We start from the raw sequence: 22,185 nt of genomic DNA, 5'->3' as shown, positions 1-22,185 counted from the left end.
TTCCATTGTGGTCAGATAAAATTAAATAAATAAATAAATAAATAAATAAATAAAGACATTGAGACTTATTGTCCTAATACTTGATTTGTTTTAGAGAAACTTCCATGGGCTGGCTACCTGTGTGGTGAATATTTAGAATTGTAACTTCTTGACAGGTTGTTCCCTTTATCAGTAATGAAGTGACTCTCTGGCTCTTCTGACTAGATGTGGTTTGAAGTCTATTTTGCCACATATTGGAATAGTATTTGCATGAACTACCTTTTAAGATAAGAGAGAGGATATTGGAGGAAATACTTCAGACAGAGAGAATGATAAATACACAGATTATGGGAGAAATGGGGGGGGCGGCAGTGAGGGAATAAACAATGTTGAAACACGTGTTAAATAATCAACAAAATAACAGTAACCAATAAACAGCTCTCGTAATAACTGAATACTAATGGTCTCAATTTCCCTACCAGGAGACATACATTAGCAGACTGGATTTGAAAATTAGATTCTCCTTTTTTTTTTTTAAATAATTTATTTTTTCTCAAATCGTAATTCATTCACACAGGGGTTATAAACACAGAAAGGCAGGATGTGGGGAAGGGAATGACAATGGAGTGTGGGTGTTCAGGGGGAATACAGATATCTTCAGAACCGGGTATTGGCTGGGTGAAGGTTCAGGGGATAAGTCACTATGACTCTGCCTGTGACTCGCTTGTCCTTATCGTGAATCATACCTTACCTCTGTACATAAACACTATCTTAAAAAGTTCAAGCAAGCCGGGCGGTGGTGGCGCACACCTTTAATCCCAGCACTTGGGAGGCAGAGGCAGGTGGATTTCTGAGTTCGAGAGTTCAAGGCTAGCCTGGTCTACAGAGTGAGTTCCAGGACAGCCAGGGCTACACAGAGAAACCCTGTCTCAAAAAACCAAAAAAAAAGAAGAAAAGGTTCAAGCAAAAATTAACTAATGACCTTAACTGAACACTAATTTTTTTAGAGGTGGGGAAGACTTGAAAGTAAGAGACAGTATGAGATCTGCTCTGCAACTATGATCTTCAAATTAGTGCCATCTTCCTTAAATAGAAATGTTAAATGAAGAGAAGCTGGCTGAGGACGGTGAGATGGCTCAGTGGTTAAGAGCGCTGGCTGCTCTTCTACAGGTCCTAAATTCAATTCCCAGCATCTACATGGTGGGCCCCGACCATCTGTAATAGATATGATGCCCTCTTCTGGCATGCAGGTGTACATACAGCCAGAGTGCTCATACATCATTATTATATAATCATATAATGTGTTATATATAAAACATTATATATATAATGTTATATATATATATATTATATTAGTATATAATGATAATATGATAATGATAACAATAATAAAGGAAAGATAGACTATCCTAACAACAATCTTTAATTTAGGGTACAGAAAGCAGAAGGAAAATCCTGGATAAAGACTCTGTAAGACATAGGGAACTTGAACACTAAGGCTGGAAGTAAGGCAGAGGCTGGACATTACACATACATATCATAAAATGTTATAGTACTACCCAGAGTATATGAATTCAAAATCAATACAGAAAGATAAAAAAGGAAATATGAAATATAAATACACTACTGAACATGAAACTGCAGTGGGCATAGAAAGCAAAAAGAAGGCACATTTCATGGGAAGAACTAAATGAAGAACAAATCAATTCAAGCTTATAATTAACACAACAACTGCAAACAACTCAACTAAGACAAGATGAGATTTGATAAAATTGTGGCTGAGGATTCAAACGTCATATATGCTGAAAGAAGCAGGATTTATGTTATACTTGAAAGAAAAACATATAGTTGAAAATAAATGCTAAAAAATAACATAAAGGCAAATACTAAAGGAAATATAGGTAATATAATACTCTTTTAGTTGCATTAGGTCATATTTAGGTAGATTAGAGTATAATATTTATTCAAAATGTATAGTTAGGGAAATAAGTCATGGCATAATGATAAAACTTTCACTAGAAGAAGAAATCCATTTGTACCTGGACATACACCTATCGTTTCAGACTATAAGTAGCAAAAATTAACTATGAAGCAAATGAGCAAGCCTTATTGCTAAGAGGGTGGTAACATGGCTTGCTTAAATGCTAACAGGTTACACAATAAACTCTGATTCTACTTAGTAACATCAAAGCATGACAATACTGCCTTTATTAAATGTATGCTATTAATGTGAGGCTTTTAAAAACAAAATTAAAACTCAGATTTTACTGAAACAGCATTATAGCTTTGGCAGATAAAAACAGTGAGAGAAACAAGTCATATGCATGTCAGCAATTAATCAGGGAACATTCATATTTTGCATTATAAACTGATTGAAGACTAATCCTTATGCTTTCATAAATACAATATAGAATGCTAACGTCTCTATAACCATGACAAATACAATTCTAAAAACTTCCAAAGTCCTTACTGTGTTTAAAAAATAAAGACTACTAAAATTAGTTTAAATTACATAAGTCAATTCTAAGTTTCAATGTGACAAAGACCTTAAATTTCTTTATTTATATTTACCATTTATATGTAAAATATCTACACTATCCCATATATGTTGTTTAAAACATTATTAATTTGCCAGGCACAGTGGCATATGCATGATAGGCAGGTCTCTGTAAGTTCCAGGCCAGCCAAGCTAAACAGTGAGACCCTGTTGCTACAAACATGTTGACCTGGGGCAGTGCAAGTCTTTAATCCTAGCACTCAGGAGGCAGAGGTAGGGATTTCTGAGTTTGTGGCCAGCCTTGTGTACAGAGTGAGTTCTAAGACGGCCCAGGGTTACCCAGTTTTGAAAGAAAAAGTTATATGCTTTCTACTTTCTACTTATGCAGTGTACCATATCCATAAATCCCTGTTCATTTGGTGGTTTGTTGAGGCAGGCTCTTGCTATTATAACCCACACTGGCCTTCAACTTTCAGTTCTCCTGCCTCAGCTTCACAAATGGTAAAACTTGCTTGGGTGTACCACCATGACAAGCTTAAATTATTTTATTTATTTATTTTTGTTTTGTTTTGAGACAGGGTTTCTCTGTATAGCCCTGGCTGTCCTGGAACTCACTCTGTAGACCAGGCTGGCCTCCAACTCAGAAATCCACCTGCCTCTGCCTCCCAAGTGCTGGGATTAAAGGTGTGCACCACCACTGCCCGGTGCTTAAATAACTATATTGGTTACCTCAACTATTTTTCTTGGACCGATAACTCTTCTTGTTAAAGGTTTACCAATGAACAATGTTTAATTCAAGCAGCACTATAACTATAAAATGTTTTCCTCAAAATAGTTATGAATTATTCAATTAAAAGGCAAAAAGACATTTGTCAGTTTTTAACCTAAGACATAAATTCCTTACCTAGAATATATTATTTTAAGAATTTTCCTGAAACTACCCACAGAGAGAAAGAGAAAAAAAAAAGAAAGAGAGAGAGAGAGACAGAGACAGAGAGACAGAGACAGAGAGACAGAGATATGTAGGTATGTAGATTTCTTAGAAAAGGGTATCTGGATTTTATCTTGGCTTCCCCAAATGGTTACTAATCACAGATCTAATCCTTGTAAACTGACAAGTTTTTAAACTTTTATATACAGTATATGTAACTGCTATAGAGTTGGTAAGTGACAGATTCAAGTGATGCTGGGAGGAGAGGCCTCAGAGAAGGTGTTTGGTTCATCATCAGACCAATTTTGCAAGTCTGGGATTTTTCTTTCTTTTTGCTAACTTGCCCCTGTGCTTTGGAGGAAGTATCAGATGTGACTGGATTTTTTTCCGGTTTTTCGAGACAGGGTTTATCTGTGTAGTCCTGGCTGTCCTGGAACTCATTCTGTAGACCAGGCTGGCCTCCAACACAGAAATCCACCTGCCTCTGCCTCCCAAGTGCTGGGATTAAAGGCGTATGTCACCACTGCCTAGCTGAACTTGAACTTTCTAACATCCAAAATTGTGAACTAAATAAATCTATTATATTGTATTACACCAGCATAAAATAGCCTAACAAAAAACAAACTGGGGCACTGGAGAGATGGCTCAGTGGTTAAGCCCTAGTGGCTCTTCCACTTCCAGCACTGACATAGTGGCCCTCCAACTGTCTGTAACTCCAGTTCTGGGGAATCGAACTATCTCCTCCGTCCTCCACCGCATTACACACACATATTACACTGACATACATGCAGGCAAACCCACATAAATAAATTGTACATATATACATATGCAAATTATATATAATTTTAAAAAGAAACTAATTAAAACACTGCTCCTAAGGAAAACAAGAAAGTTATCAGGCAAAAAGATATAAAACCAGAAAGATTCACTATCAGAAACAATGATCCAACAAAAAATACTAATATTTTTGTTCTTTAGTAATAAGACAAATTGATTCTAAAATCCCCATGGGGGTGGGAGGAACAACTGGGTCTAACAGTACAAGACATTACAGCTCCAAGTGAAAACACTAAGTACTAGCACAAAAAGACCCAAAAGACTCATCAGCTGATCCAGACAAGGACATGATAACAAACTCCAACAAGGAAAAGACACTCAGCAACTGGCATTGAGACAGCTGAGTTAGACCCACATTAGGTCCACATTATAGTTTTAAGATCCACATAAATTTCAAGCACATCAAAGATTTTAAAACCTAAGACAAAGGCCACCCTGATTGGTGCACCTTCCCGATGGAAAAACATGGGCCACCTAAAAAGGAGTCCTTTCCATTTTGCCCTCTCCGCCACCCTTAACCACATCCCACTCAAGTCTCCTGACCAAACTACCAAATTCCAAGGATTTAAATTATCAGTGAAAACTTGTATTCTGGAAAACAAACTATTTGAAAGAGAAGAAACGGGGAGAACAGGAGCTGGGGGTAAATGAAGGAAGGCGCTATTAACTATAGGTTAATAGATTTAGACGATGTCAAACTAACCAACTAGTGACGATGTTCAGTGACTGTGAGCGCTCAGTCGGCAAGTGGGAGGTCCTGGAAGAGTAAAGAGATCTGAGAAATAGAAAATATGTTGAAGGATACCGTAGGAAGACAGCCGGGCATGTAAGAAAATCTAACTGGACTCAGTGGGCTAGGTTTCCTAAAACGATACAAAACTAGGAGGAAGATGTGTTTAAGGGAAGAAAGCTTGGGCCCTAAGCAGTCATATTTCATTGCATACATTAATAAAATTCCAAAAAACAAGAAAAAAATTTATGTGGGAGATAATCAGGAATCTGTATACCAACTTAAAAAAAATAAGTAATGTCAATGAATCACTGTGAGACTGCGTAAGGGTATTCTGGGTCACAGCTGGGCAGTTGCCTAGAACCCCAAGACTCTGTGTGAGAATCAGCAGAAGTTCGGCGCACCCCCAGAACCCAGGGTCCTGAAAGGCAGTCTAGTCTCCACAGAATTACATTGTTCAGTCATGTAGGCCAGACAGCCCCTCCCAAAGTGCACAGGTAGAGGGCGTGACTAGAGGCCTCAAGCCATAGAGATTTACATACTAATGAAGGCCAGAGGGTGGAGCAAATTAAGCATGCCTCCCCAGATCCTCCCCCTTTCTCCCTCCCTATTTAACTCGGGACTGCCCTGAGTTTTACCGGGGTACAATCAGATCCATCTACCATCCGCCATGACAATAAACCCTTTTGGAATCAAGGACTTCCTTGTGTCAACCTTAGACATTCCTTCTGCATGTGGGACCCACCGCAGCGTAGGTGGAAAGCCTCCGGGGCAATCTCCACCACTGCAGCCCTATATTTTTCCCACAAATCATTACAAATGTTTAAGTGAAATAGGAATGTAGTTAAAATTTTAAAGTAAAAAGAAATCTTTTCAAAATCACCACTAAAAGATTTACAACAGACAAACATGAGAAGTGTGGAAGTCAGGGGAAAAGTGGGAGAAATGGGATGATGCTGGTTCAAAGGGACCCTTGGAGGTCAAACAGTGACCAGACAAGTTTGGCATGAATAGAACTCCCATTATTCAGGAGAGATGGCTCAGTGGTTAAGATCACTGACTGCTCTTTCAGAGGACCTGAATTCAATTCCCAGCAACCACATGGTGGCTCACAACCATCTGTAATGGAATCTCATGCCTTCTTCTGGTGTGTCTGAATTCTGGTGTGTACAGCTACACTGTACATAAAATGAATAATTCTTACCAAAAAAAGATTTAAGAAACAGAAAAGTTTACAACTCATATAAACAGAGGACAAATTTAACACAGCAGCCCTACATACCTTTATGAAAAATACTACATTAAAAAATGGGCAAAATATATAGTTTATAAGAAAGAAAACCAAACTCTTACAAATATCTGGCAGTCCATTTTATTTACATCTCCCTGTGTAGCCCAGGCTGGCCTTGGATGCACCATCTTCCTGTGTAGGCCTCCTGAGCACTAAGACTCTTAAGTGTGCACACCATTGCTAGTGTCATCACTTCTACAAATCTCACTTCAGTTTTAAAGGTTCAGCAATAAAGTAAAAAAAAGAAACGAAAAAGAAAACCTCTTTTAAAAATACTCTTACATAGCCGAGCAGTGGTGATGCACGCCTTTAATCTCAGCACTTGGGAGACAGGCAGGTAGATTTCTGAGTTTGAGGCCAGCCTGGTCTTCAGAGTGTGTTCCAGGACAGCCAGGGCTACACAGAGAAATCCTGTCTCGAAAAACCAAAAAAAAAAAAACAAAACAAAAAACAACAAAAAAAAATACTCTTTCATAAGCATAAAATGATGTGAAAAACATCACAGTATTTTAATCTGCAGATTAATTTAATCTCTTTAAAAACTACACCAAATACATGGTACTCTATAAAATCACTCAAGAGTTATTTTAACAGTGGAGAGCTTTAAAATAAAGTTTAAAGCTACATTATTCTCAGATTCCTTCATTTCTTTCTAAAATGATTTTATAAACAAAAGCATATTTTAGGATGAGAATAAACCATTTTCTACTTACATTTTCATTTTTCAAGATGAGCTTTAAAATTGCTTCTCTTTGTTTTAGAGCCTAAAACCAGAAATATTCTAATTAGCATTCATTTAAAAAAATACTGGTCAAGTAATTTTTCTATTTGTATTTTATTCAAGTATTTTATTCCTTTGTAAATTACTGGATTCATGATAGGAAATGACAGGCTGGTAGAGGTAAAACATGGTATCATACGACACTACAGTAACTATCTGTAGTTAGTCCCATCAATTCTGTTTCTTAGTCATGCCTGGAAAATAATACACCCTTAGTACTTACTGAGTAAAGAAAGAGGTATATTAAGGTAACAATGTCTTCCCATGGTTTTTTGTTTTTGTTTTTTTTTTTTGACACAGGGTGTGCCTGACTGTTTTGGAACTTACTATGTAGACCAGGCTGAACTCAAGCTTGTAGCATTTTCTCTGCCTCTATGCCACAAGTGCTCAGATTACAGGCATGTACTACTACACCACTAATTTCTTATATGGTCATACAGTTTTCTCTTTTTTCCTTCTTTTATTAAATTTATGAAAGTTCACCATCAGAAAACTCTTTTTAAGTCAACTTTTAATTGTATCTTTTATTTTATTTTAAAATTTAGCTATCTAAAGTAACTTTTCTTTATGGCCATTTCATTAATGGGCCATTTTCACTAATAATGAGAGGACATGAATAATACACAGTAAATTTCTGTGCTCATTAATATTCATTAGTGAGTTTTTATGTAAATACTTCCCTTCAGTGATACATGATACTTTTATATCAGAGAACAGAAACTACACTTAACTCATTCTATAGAATTACATAAAAGCTGGTTATGCTGGAGAATTCCTCTAATCCCAGCATTTGGAAGTTTGAGGTAGGAGCGTTTGAACTTCAAGTCATCCTCAACTACATTGTGAAGTCAAGCCAGCCTGGGCTACAAGAAAACCTATCTAAAACAATAAACAGTAGCAGTAATAAATGAAATAAAGACTATCTTACATAAATAATGATGATGATAATGAAATAAGGAACATCTTACATAAAAATAGATGGATTTTAAATTTGACATGGATAAATTCATTCTTACTAACATTAAGAAAAGATTTTGAACTCACTAGTAAAAAAAAAAAAAAAATCACATGGTAAATGAAACGAAGCTCTGTTGTTTCCATACCTCATGTTTCTAACAGAAAGGTTTGTTTGATGCATTACACGACCATCAACAGCTAGTTTTGAGATAATAAGTATTTTGTTTGGAGAGGAATTTTAAGGTAAGCTTAATATTCTTTGACACTGTAGCTAATACACAAAAAAATTACCCTTAAGGTACATTAACTAAAAATAAACAATGACAAAATTCCAGCTTGTTTGTTAACAGTATACAAATCTATCAAGTTTGATGAAACCTACTGTAATTCATTTTGACAATGCACAGTGTATCACACTGACAATTTTAATGACCAATCCTACTTTTATACAACAGGTACATCGAAACCCTTAGCTGTCTTTAGAATTACATTTCAATTTTTACTTTTTCGAGTCTTGTAGAAAACATTTCTGTTGTGGAGAAGTACAGTGGAGGTCAGATTACTTTCTGTCATCTGCTTTCTCTTTCCACCATGTGGGCTCCCGAGACTAGGTCGTCAGACTTGGCTGCAAGTAAGTACGTTTACCCCTTGGGCCATCCTGCCAGTCCTACGACTGACTTTCTGACAAAGATCAATAGTGTTGGTATCCAGAGCCATGTAGGTAAACAAATGTCCGGTAAGTTAGTCTACTATCTTGCCTGGAAACTAGAGAGTGTATGTGAGGCACCCATAGTCCATGTAAACATAGCAGCAGTCTACCTTCCCAGACTAACAGACATCTGTTTTCTTCAGTGCTCTAAGTCAACTACAAACCCACCAACTAACCTGCTTCCACACTCCCTTATCTTTGCCCACTATGACTGGAAGGCCTTGCTTGTCTCATTTATCTACCAAATTCTCTGTTGTTAGAAAAAACCTTAGTTATTTATCTGGCACTTTTCCAATGGAATGATTATCTATATGTCCCCAGAAGGTCCAGAGGTGTTGGCTCTAGCGCATGGCTTATCAGAGTAACTGGACAGAGCCCACGGCCCTAACCTTTAGGAGCCCATTTTCACCACATCAATTGAATCTGACAACTGACAGAATATAAGTAGGATGAAGGACTTCTAGCCAGAGGTTATAATGGAGTTTGGTTAAAAATTCTATGATTATAAATGGAGTTATAATATTTCCATTATAAAATCTAAATTCCCCTAAGAGTCTATAAATATGCTGTTTATACAGAACAACATATCACCTATCATGAGAACCTAGTGTCTTCAATATAAAAGCTGACTAAATTCACAACTGTATAAATTGTTTTCTCCTATAGAAAATATAGGATGTTAAGAAGTAATAACAACCTATTCGAGGGTACTTCTTAACAAAAAAGAATTGAGCCAGCATACCTTTAATCTCAGCACTTGGGAGGCAGAGGCAGGTGGAGTTCTGAGTTCGAGGCCAGCCTGGTCTACAGAGTGAGTTCCAGGACAGCCAGGGCTATACAGAGAAACCCTGTCTCAAAAAAAACAAAACAAACAAACAAACAAACAAAAATGCTAGAAAAAGATAGCAATGAAGGCAGGTGAGCTCCTCACTCCTTTGAACCAGCTCTTTGGGAAGTGGGCTGAGAGCACTGATGTGAGTTTGAGGCCAGCTTGCGCTCTGGGATGGGTTTCAAATTACAGAGTTCCAGGCTCCAGAGTACGACTGTCTCAAAAACCAAATGGAAGCAGAAAAGGTGGAATAGCACTTACCTTCATTAGCTACAGTCCAGTACATTGGTTCTAGAATCACTAACTTGTAATAATAAATCTCAGTTGTTCTAGGTTAGGTATTCAAAAAACAATGATCCTTTAACCTCTAGTTTCCAAATTTAATTCTGTCTTAATCCAAAAGTTGAATTCAGATTTTCTTCTGTATCTTCCTAAGGTAAACTACCAAAGCATGTAGGCAATTTTGAAGTAATTATCTACTTCTTGGGAAAGAGCAAATGCACTGATCTTAGGATAAAAATAAGAAAAAAAGAAAAAGCATCAGAGAGGACACAGCCTACAGGAATTTCTTATACTTTTCTTTTTCAGAAATACAAAAAAACAAAACAATTTTTTATAAGTCACAGATAAAAACCTGTTTAGAAGGCAATTATTTCCCTTTTCAAAATACAATTAAGACTACTTACAGGCTGGTTAATATGAAATCTTGTAGGCATTCTTCTCATTATAGCAGAGTCAAGGTCTTGAGGTCGATTGGTAGCTCCCATCACTATGACCTAAACAGATAAAAAGCAAACAAGGCATTAATTAGCTCTACCAACTATATTTTCTGAGACCATTATTACTAGGACTTAAAAGTGGGCTTTAAGCCAACTCTTAAGAAAAATTTCATGGTAACCAGCATTACTCAAATGTAAATTTGAAATGTAAAATTGAATTTAATCATGAAATCAAAATAATCAAACAACCACACATCTGGAACGACTAGTAAAAACTTACTGGATTTCTACTAACTAAAATGTCTACTCTTCAGTTGTAAGAACTGTTATTGAAGAAGTATATATAGCTTTGCATTTGTATTTCACAAATATGATAAGAACCTATACCAATGAATTATAAAAATGTTAAATGATTTGTATTTTACAAAATATGATTGGTTATTAAATAAATACATCTTGGGAGTATGAGTGAAAGGTGCCCTTTAAGTGCTTTCACAATGTTATTATAAAAAAGCATTTCCCTGTAAGCATGAGGCTTCTGGTGGCAGTTAATGTATTTTAGGTGTTTTCCCTCTGGATTTCACAGTGTCATCTCACTGGACCACCAGCTCTGTGGGTGGTATGCTAAATTTAAACTTTACAGGATGCAACTTCAAATGAAAGATGGAAACAAAAACATGCATCAAACTTCTGGGCAAGGGCTATAGGGCAACTCAGCAGGGGTCTGCTTGTCTAGCATATAAGAGGCTCTGTGGTCACTCCAACCCTCAGAGACAATGGAAGCTTTGAAAGGAGAGGGAAAGAAAATTTTAAAAGAGAAAATATGCTATCAATCCTACCAACTACTGAGTCTGGTACTTAACTTATAAAAAAATACAGAAATGAAGAAAACAATTTTAGAGGCTGGAGGGATGGCTCAGTGGTTAAGAGAACTGGCCGCTCTTCCAGAGGATCTGAGTTCAATTCCCTGTATAAACATGGCAGCTCAAAACTGTCTGGAGCTCCAGTTACAAGGAATCTGACAGCCTCACATAGATATATATGTAGACAAAACACCAATGTACATTTAAAAAATTAATTAAAAAAGAAAAATAATGATTTAAAAAATCAGCAAAAATAAAAACAGATATTCAAAACAAGAAAAGGTCTTGGTTTGTTTTTTTGAAACAGGGTATCATTTTGCAGTTCTGGCTGTCCTGGAATTCTAGCCTCAAACTCACAGATCTGCCTGCCTCTACTCCTCAGTGCTTGGATAAAAGGTATGTGCTGCCACACTTGGTGAGAATTTCTTAAGGATATAAATGACTTAATGACAGCATATACTTGCTATATACAAACATAATTTGTTATTATGCAGGAATAGACTTATCTAGCACCACTAGTAGTATTTCTACCTGACAGTTTTAGATTTCCCAAATAACTCTAGAGCAAGTTAAAACATCTATCAAATTTTACATTCTATTTTTACTCTTTACATGTAATGATATTCAAAAGCACAGAGCAAAATTATTGTTAATTAACCAAGTCTGCCATCTAGAGGGAGAAAAATGTAAGTACAAATAACATATTTAATTTCCACAACATTATGCAAGTCTGTGTTTGGATAAAACACAATCTTAATCCCCTGATTTTTTTTTTATTTACTACAATTTGTTTGATTAAAGTGATAAATTTAAAATGTCTACCAAATATAAAAGATGGGCAAAAGTGACTTACTGAACTAATAATAGAAAAAGGGGGAAAAAAGTACAAGTTCATGTCAGTGTACATCTTTAATCCTAGCATGAAGGAGACAAAGACAAGCAGATCTCTGAGTTCAAGTCCAGCATGGTGTGCATAGTGATTTTTCAGACCAATCAGGGCTACAGAGAGAGACTCTCCCTCATTTAAAACAAAAAAAGTATACGGATATTTTGATATATTGTGAATATATCAAAGGAATGTGAACTAAGATTGAACAAAGCTTGTTGAAAACTGAAAACAAAAAAACAAAAAACAAACAAAAAAACCCAAACAAACCACAAAAGGCACCATGTGTATATATAGCAATGTTCTAAAAAGTAGACACAAAAGCAAAACTTTAAAAGTGTGCTAAGGGGACTGGAGACACGGCTCAGCAGATAAGAGCACTGGCTGCTCTTCCAAAGGTCCTGAGTTCAATTCCCAGCAACCTCATGGTGGCTCCCAACCATCTGTAATGGGATCTGATGCTCTCTTCTGGCATACAGGTGTACACGCAGATAGAGTACTCATACATAAATAAATCTTTTTTAAAAAGAAAGAAAAGAAAAGCAAAAGAAAAGTGATCTAAGTTAGCTACAGTTTTTACATAAATTCCAGATAAACAAAGAAATCTAAAATCAAGCAAAGATTACAGCATGGAAGGTGAAGTGCTAGAAACAAAATCAAGGAGGTGAAATTAATCTAGCTAAAATGATCTAATAAATACATGCACAATAAAAACAACTATTTATAGTTCATTTAAAATATGAAGGGAGGCGTTTTAAAATTTTTATTCTTCTCTCATATATTACATCTGGACAATAGTTCCACTCGACCCCCACCCTCAGTCTCTCCCACTTTCCCTATTAAAGAATGATTTTTAAGACAACTTACATATGCATTAAATAAGTTATGAGTTAAATAAAAAAGTTAAAGCACAAATTCAAAAACATTAATATTTTAGAATTTAACCAACAGAACCTAAAGAATGGTTGCTAATTTTAATTCTCCTAAACTATGAAAATAATGTTATTATTTCATATTTCAATCAAGCGAATCTAGGGCTGGAGCAATGGTTCATCAGTAAAGAGCACTTATTTCTCTTCCAGAGGCTATGAGTTCCATTCCCAGCACCCACAGGTGGCTCACAAGCATCTGTAATGGGATCTGACGTCGTCTTCTGTCATGCCAGCATATGTGTAAACAGAATACTCATAGACATAAAAATATATAAACCTTTAAAATTAAGCAAATCTAAAGTCATGTCTCAGATATTTATTGATGGAGATATTGAAAACAACGTTATTCTTTATGTCTCACTTCTCTGAAAAGGAAGACTACATCATTAGTTGTTAAGGTGCCCAGCTGTCATGACAGGCTTCATCCACCACTCACTATTTTTGTTTCTTTTATGGCAATATGTTTGCCAGAAAGCTACCTAACGTCCAAGCCTTATCAAGTCTTTGAAAAGATAATCTGAAATAAAAACTATTTCACGAAAAAGTAAAATATATTTAAAACTGATTCAAGATTATAAATATAACCTTTTCAACATACAAAAAAAGAAAAAGTGCAACACCATCATTTCTTTCTTCAAGCCAAAACACATATTAATGAAAACAGCAAGGGTTACTTGTACAAAAAAACGTGGTTATGTAAACCAAGATGCCACAGCAGAACTCCCTAGTGCTGAGGAGTTAGCTCACCGTGATGGCCTTAGTCTCCTCCACTGCCTCTGTATAGTCTGCCGTAAAGACCTGAGTGTTGAACTCCAAAAAGGTACGATGCTAATTCATCTCCTCTTACATGGCCTAACTGCCCAACCACTCAAACACATTAAACATTATTATTTAGGAAATTAATTTTGGGCAGCTAGTAAGGTCTTTCCATTAGTAAACCTTACTAGGGAAACAGGTTTACTTCATGGGAAACAGGCTTCTCTGTAGCCTCTGCTGACTTGGAGCTTACTATACACACAGGCTTGGCCTCGAGCATTAAGATCCACCTGCATTAACCTCTAAGGAGTGGAATTAAAGACATGTGTCACCATACCTGGCTTATTTTTAAGACTGATCTTACTATGTAGACATGACCGACCTAAACTCACTAAGTAAATCAGGCAGGCATCAAACTGCTTCTCTTGTTTCAACATTCTACATGTTGAGATCACAGGCATGCACCACTGGCCTACACTAATCTTATATATCCATTAAAGCCAATTATTAACAGAAACTGTTTCCACAAGTGTCACCCATATTTATAATGTAATTTCTTCTCTAACCACTATACTAAGTATAAAAGCTGTTCCTCTCATCATTCAAAGAGGTGATAAAAAGGACATGTGATTTCATTTTCTTGAGTTTCATTTTCTGAGTCCTGATTTATGGTACTATGACGACATCAGGAAACCTGATGTCATGATATGTACATCAGTCAGGGACACTTATGAGAAATGGCTATATAAAGAAAGCCGGAGCTCATGAGAAAAATGCTACAGTGTTTGAGAACCCATTAAGTGCAAACAGGCCTGGGCTCTTGGGTAGCAAACACATGTGCAGAGCCAGTGAAATGGTTCAGCCTTAAGTACACTTATCACCAAGCTTGAGGACCTGAGTTAGGATCCTGGTGCCTAAACAGTAGAAGGGGAGAATCAACTCCTTCAAGTTGTCCTCTGACTCCCACAAGCATGCTGCACCATGTATACATACTCTCTCCCACATATACACAGCACACATAATCACTGAGACTTCATAATTCACAACCAAGTAACATGAGTAAATCTTGAATATGTTTGTGCTGAAAGAAAATATGTGGTGGCATGTGTCTGTAACTCTTGTGCTCAAGAAACAAAGGATTTAAAATTCAAGACAAAATAAGACAAGTTATTAGTATTTTATTATAATATAAAGTCCTCAAAGTAGGTGATATTTCTCTTGTTCTTTTTATTTTTATATTGCAGTGCTGGGTACTGACCTCAGGGCATGTTAGGTAAACACTTAACTACATCTCTAGTCCCTGACTTTTCCAGTTAGGCCTCACTATGTAGCACAGGCTGGTCTACAAGTGGGGATCTCCCTACATCAGCTTCCTAAACATTAGCATTACAGGCTTGTGGGTCTATGCCAGCCCGTTTCGTTTTGTTTTGTTTTGAGGCAGGATCTCAGCACATAACCCAGGCTAGCCTTAACTTTTGAAATCCTATTCCTACCTTCCCAGAACTGGAATTACAGGTAGATGCCCCAACACTCAGCCTATTTCTTGTGAAAGTGAAATCAATGATCATCACCTAAATTTGTCTTTAAAAATACACTACTTTTTAGATTAACTTTATTTATTTTGTATACAGAATACTTTGCCTGAATGCATGTATGTGCACTGTTTGCACCCCTATTGAATCCACTAGAACTGGACTTATGTGTAATGTAGACGCTGGAAACTGAACCAGGGCCCTCTGCAAGAACAGCTAGTATTCTTATCTGCTAAACCATCTCTCCTCCGCACAATGTTATAATTTGTTTTGAAAAAATAGTTTATTTGAGGAAAAAGAAAAAGATAAACTAGGAATACCAAATTGAAAATATTCATTATCATGGTAGTGAATGTGTCAGAAATCAGTATTTACGGGATAAAACTATGGGAACAAAATAAATGATTTGATTGGCTACAGTTACAAAATTTCCAGTTTTTTCATGAAATGGGACCTCATAATGTTGCTCAGGTTGGCCTTAAACCTTTACACTTTTAGTCTCAGCTTCCCGTTTAGCTAGGACAGCAGGTGTGGGCACCGTGCACAGCAGGTTCTGTCTTGATTAGTGGTCCCATAGCAGCGTGTAAAACTGAATACACGGGCAGCTCCCGGGGATCAGATTCCAGTACTCTGTTTCACATACACCTTTACCAGAAGTGACTCAGGTTCAGTTTGACTTACATCTGCAATATTAGCAGAGTTAAGACTACTTGTGAAGGGGCTGGAGACATGGCTCAGTGGTTAAGAGCACTGGCTATTCTTCCAGAGAACTCAGGTGCAATTTCTACCACTCGCATGGCAGCTTACAACTGTCCATAACTCCTGCTGCAGGGGATCTGACACCCTCATACAGACACATGTAGTCAAAACACCAACGTACATAAAATAAAAATAAATAAAAAGAATAATAAATATACTTTTAAAACAGACTATTCGTGAAGTCTCATTTCTCTTCATTTTAATTTTGTATTCTCCTCTTTCAAAAATCTACTCTACACACAGCACATTATTTTTTGTTATGACCACTGATGAAGAAGTAATTAGAGGCAAATACATATCACTGTTGATTATATGTATTTTGAGGTTCACAGTCAAACAGCAGCAACTATACAGGGAGTGTGGGCTCTTCTAGTTATATAAGCCTGATGGTAATCATTAAAATGGGTGAAGTTTATAAAAATTATGTTCTTTTGGCTCTTTATCACTTAGTACTAAGTATAAAAATAATGAAAAGACTTTCGTTCAGACGTACAGTAAAGACCCTCTGTAAAATTCCTATTGATAACAAAATCATACATGTTTACAGAAGCTTTTGTTCAAATACCTGGCAGCTGTGATCAGTGTCCAGTCCATCCCAAAGACTCATAAACTGAGCTTTCATCATCGCTGTAGCTTCATGGTCAGAACTGGAACGATTTCGTAGAAAAGAGTCTAAAAGAAAATGGTCCTTAGCCTTAGTAACTAATGATGAATAATTTATTCATTGTATAACTTAAGACTATTGAAAAAAGCTGTGAAGTTCATAAAACAACAAAGAGGGTTGGGGATTATTTACGCTGTTTCAGGTGTTATCCTGATAAAGGCAGTCCTGGCCAATTATTGGGCAAATAGAACACAATCAGTTCATAATCTTTCTAGCCCAAAAATACATTTATATCAACATATTGCAGTGTTACAAAATACAAAGGTTTTAAGATGAGAGGCCAGACAGGGGCCAAGTAGAGTGTCTTGGGAGAGCTTAGGGATATAGTCCTACTTTTCCAGTGACCTGAATCCTGTATGTTCTTAATTACGTCATCATATACATTTTCCCCCTCACACTCTGTAGGTAATAAACAAAAAGAGGAAATGCCTAAAGTACTATTAAGGGGAACTGAAAATGTTTTATAACGTGTGCTTGCACGTGTGCATATGCATGCATAATGATAAAAAGCCTTAAGTAAACAAAATGCAGAAACTTTGGCCCTTTTAAGACAATTTAGCATTCCCTTTAAAACTATATTCTAATGTCAAATAAAAAACATTTCATAAAGTGCTTTTTAAAAGGGAAATAAAAATTAGACAAGTGAATATGTAACCCAGCACTAGGGAGGTCAAGACAGGAGAACTGGCAGTTCAAGGCCAGGCTGGGATACACTGTGCACTCGAGGTCAGCAAAGAGGAAAATTATCAATAAGCAAAGAAGAAGAAAAGGAATAAAAATATAAACGGATGGAAGGAAAAGTTTCTTTCAGAACACCAAAAGATTGAAAAGTATTACATTCTAAGAAGGAAAAAAAATCAACAGCAAAATTAAGTCTTGTATTTTCTAGTACAATCTCTATTTCAAGTGGTTTGTTTAGCCATATAATAAATCACTGGCATTACTAAATAACTATCAAGTGTTTGCACTGAATCTACGTCTCAAAGTTTACCAAGTACAAATCAAAGTGGCATAAAAATGTATTACAGTATATTAGATCCATGCTTAAAAAAATAGAGAGAGCGAAAACCCAAGAGAACAAGGCATGGCAATACATACCTTTAAGCCTAGCACTTGAGGCCAAGGCAACACATGGTAACTTTCAAGGTCAGCCTGGGATCTCTATACTGAGTTCAAGGATGGGCCAAGATATAGGGCTCTCATACCTTCGAGAACATTTCAAATCCATAACAACAAAAACGTATAAACTACAAAAACGTAGTACAAAATGGTCCTGCATATTCTGGGTGTTTCTAATTTTACATAATGTTTCTTATTATAGGACTGTGAATCAGACTGATATCTATACTGGGTAAAGTCTAGTCACTTACTTTTTCAAGGTGAACATTATAAATTTACCTGCCTAAATTAACCTTAGTTATCTTCACTATCAAGAAGCAGTGCTTTGTAAAATAACTGCTTAAAATAATATAAACACTCCATAAGTTCAGATATTTCAGTAATTATGTTCAATGAAAATAGACTACAAATTATGTGTTACTTACAAGAGAAACACTTAAATAGCCATGATTTAGAACAGTAACAAGATAAAAAAAAGATATGCAAATACTAACAAAAAACTCCACTGGATTATCAGGGTATAGTGACTCACTCCTGTAGTCCTAGGATTTAGACTGAGTTTCAGATATGCCTGGGAAAGACCCCATCTTAGAAGGGGAAGAAAGGGACAGACAACAGGAGGAGAACAAAAAGGAAAGACAGGTCTATGTTTCCAAAACATGTTCTTACATAAGCCCAGGTTGGCATAGAACTTAAAATGTAGTTGAAGATGACCTTGAACTTCTGATCCTCCTATCTCAACCTCTCAAGTGCTAGAACCACAAGGCATGTACCACCACACTTGGTTTCAGGATAAGGTATTTTTTAAGGAAGTTAATGTGTTCCTGACAGGACAACCATATGTCAAATACATAAAGGCTGGGCTCTAGCCTAGAAATAGAACATTTGCCTCGTCTGCAAAAGAGCCAATATCTGACTCCAAGACTCAAAAACAGTAATATAGGCAAATCAACATGTGACATTAGTTTTGGTGATAGCTTTTACACAAAACATTCAAAGCATAAACTGTTTTAAAAAGGAATACTGTTGGGGGCTGGTGAGATGGCTCAGCGGTTAAGAGCACTGACTGCTCTTCTAGAGGTCATGAGTTCAAATCCCAGCAACCACATGGTGGCTCACAACCATCTGCAATGAGATCTGATGCCCTCATATGGGTGTCTGAAGACAGCGACAGTGTACTTACATATAATAAATAAATAAATAAATAAATAAATAAATAAATCTTTAAAAAAAAAAAAGGAATACTGTTGCAAGGCAGTGGTGCCACAAGCCTTTAATCCTAGCACTCTGGAGGCAGAGGCAGGTGGACCTTCATGAGTTCGAGTTCAAGGCCAGCCTGGTCTATAAAGAGAGAGAGTTCCAGGGACAGGGCTATAAAGAGAAACCAAGAAACCTTGTCTCAAAAAAAAAAAAAAAAAAGAGAGAGAGAAGGAAGGAAGGAAGGAAAAAAGGAAGGAAGGAAAGAAGGAAGGAAGGAAGGAAGGAAGGAAGGAAGGAAGGATACTGTTAAGAAAAACTACAGACTAGAAAAAGTATTTGTAAACATGTACCTGTCAGGACTTCTATTCAAAACAAATGTTCACTTGAACTCAAAAATAAGCTAACAACCTAGCTTTAAAAGAGGGCAAGAGCTGGACAGTGGTGGCACACGCCTTGAATCCCAGCACTTGGGAGGCAGAGGCAGGTGGATTTCTAAGTTCGAGGCCAGCCTGGTCTACAGAGTGAGTTCCAGGACAGCCAGACTTACACAGAGAAACCCTGTCTCGAAAAACCAAAAAAATAAAAAAATAAAAATAAAAGGGGGCAATTCTGAACACTTGACCAAGAAGTTCTGTAGATGGTAATTAAGCATGAGGTGGGTATATGTGTCTGTATATGTACATACCCAAGATTTTGGTTTCATTTTAGGATAGAGTCTCCTTCTGTAGCCCAGGACAGCCTTGAATTCACACAGACTGAGTCTCAGCTTCTTAAGTACTGGGATTACTGGGAACATCATGCCTGGGAAGCTGAGGCTTTTTTAAAATAAGCAGGTATGCAAATTGTTTCAATAGAAGAAAAAGAATAAAATAGCTTCAAATGTGTAGAAGGGAAAGAAAAATTCTAGAAGGGAAGGAAATTATCTACCAGACTAGTAAGCAAAAATGACAAAATTATGTAACAGAAATGAATGTGACTAGCTTCCTTAATAAATGAAAATTAGGTACTTTCCAGTTAAAGGGAGTTAAGCTTTTAAGCTTAAAAAAAATCCAGCTATAACTTTTTTGTTCAAGATATACACCAAAAACTAAAAATGAGTTGAAAAACTGATGAGAATATACACACAAATCACAAACATACTACACACCTTTTTCTCTTTATAGATGCATTTCAAACAATCTATTCTTAAGTTTGTGTGTGTGTATGTGTGACACAGAGACAGACAGACAGACAGACACACACACACACACGCACACACACACAACTACAGATAACGAAAGAATTCATCAGATCTCCTGGAATTAAAATCACACCCAAGGTGTGCCCTGAGAACAAACCTGGGTCCTTTAAGAAAGCAGTAACCACTCTTAACAGCTAGGGCAACAGCCCAGCTTTTTTTAATCTTTAAACCAGATTTTTGTTTTGTTTTCAGTACTGGCAACTGAATATACAGCCTTGCATATGCTAGGAAAGCACTCTTTCACTACACTAAATCCTTGGACCTCTCTGGTTTTATTTAGCCAATCATACTACATAAAATTATGCAATTTGGCAATAATAAATTGCATGTAAAAAACTATAATAATTAAACAATATAAGAACATATGTTGCTGGGCAATGGTGGCGCACGCCTTTAATCCTAGCACTTGGGAGGCAGAGGCAGGTGGATTTCTGAGTTTGAGGCTAGCCTGGTCTACAGAGTGAGTTCCAGGACAGCCAGGGCTACACAGAGAAACCCTGTCTCAAAAAACAAAAACAAAATCAAAACAAAACAAAACAAAAAAAGAAATATATGTTTAGGCCAGGTGTGATGGTGCATGCCTTTAATCATAGCACTCAAGAGGTAGAGGCTGGAGGATACCTTGTGAATTCAAGGCTATCCTGGTCTACAAGGTGAGTTCCAGGACAGCCAGGGCTCAAAAATAAATAAATAAATAAATAAATAAATAAATAAATAAATAAAAATAAATTTAAAAAAAAAGTTTTTAACTAAGGATTTTAAGATTTACTTGTACTTTTTATGTGTGTATGCCACATGCGTGGGTACCTACAGAGGCCAAAAGAGGGTGTTGGATGGCCTGTGTCTAGAGTTACAGACAGTTGTGAACCATCTGACATGGGTGCTGGGAGTCAGACTTAGGTCCTCTGGAGGACTAGCAAGTGCTCTTAACCAATGGGTCATCCTTACAGTCCCATAATAATATATTTTACCAAGAATAAAAATATTGATTAAGACACAAAATTTGGAGTCCACTAAAACTCAGGCCATAAAAGGTAAAATGAGTGCCTGGTGATCTACAGAGTGAGTTTCGGGATAGCCAGAACTACACAGAGAAACCCTGTCTCTGAAAAGACAAACAAAGGTAAGAGTCTTAGAGAAACCCTGTCTCTGAAAAGACAAACAAAGGTAAGAGTCTTTTTTTTCTTCTTCTAAGTTGACTATCCAAACGGGAAAAAAATAAAATTAAATTCCTAACTCACATTATATGTTAAAAAAAAAAGAAAAACAATCTCTTGACTCTCCTATTAGCCTCCCCAGTTCTAGGATTACAGGCACTCTGCAATATTTATTTTTTTAATTCACTCTGCCCTCCCTCAGTTTAATGTAATGCTTTCAAAAACAAGTAATCCCAAGGATAAAGACATTCAGCTTCTAGATATTTATCATAGACAACCATGTGCCTAAGAAAATATTTACATGTGTAAGTCTACAACATATATACTATTTGGAATGGAGAAGAGACATCCATCAATCAAATAAATGCATCATGGAAATTACACATGGCATATTAGAATATATCTTTTGAGGTTAGTATGGCTCAGAGGTAAAGGCTATAACTGCACAAGCCTGGCAGCATGAGTTGGATCCTCTGGTCCTGTGTAAATTGGAAGAACCAACTCTACCAAGCTGTCCCCTGACTTCCACATGGCACAGTCACTCACACAAATTCTTTAAAAAGAACAAAGAGGTTGGAGATATGGCCCAGCAGTTAAGAGCACTTGACTGTTCTTCCAGAAGTCTTTCAGAGGTTTCAATTCCAAGCAACCACAGGATGGCTCACAACAATCTGTAATGGGACCTGATACCCTCTTCTGATATGAATGAAGACAGCATACTCATATACATAAAATACATGAATAAATAAATCTTTAAAAAAAAGAACCAATCTTTTGGTTTTCCATAGACCTAGATAAACACTAAAATTAATCTGTT

At 36.5% G+C, this 22,185-nt stretch overlaps 1 protein-coding gene across 1 annotated transcript in view; it reads right to left on the bottom strand.

Annotated features, from left to right (window-relative positions):
- Positions 1-22,185, bottom strand: part of Atad1 (ATPase family AAA domain containing 1) — a 39,116-nt gene that overhangs the window by 6,924 nt on the left and 10,007 nt on the right. The window contains 5 exon segments of the mRNA XM_028764108.1: positions 6,979-7,029; positions 10,228-10,317; positions 16,554-16,660; positions 19,104-19,142; positions 22,169-22,185. The exon segment at positions 22,169-22,185 is cut by the window's right edge and continues 136 nt beyond it. Coding sequence (XP_028619941.1) covers positions 6,979-7,029; positions 10,228-10,317; positions 16,554-16,660; positions 19,104-19,142; positions 22,169-22,185 — 304 coding nt within the window.

This window comes from Grammomys surdaster, unplaced genomic scaffold, assembly GCF_004785775.1.
Source record: "Grammomys surdaster isolate TR1022 unplaced genomic scaffold, NIH_TR_1.0 141, whole genome shotgun sequence".
Lineage (NCBI taxonomy): Eukaryota > Metazoa > Chordata > Mammalia > Rodentia > Muridae > Grammomys > Grammomys surdaster.
This window is presented reverse-complemented; position numbering and strand designations above follow the sequence as displayed.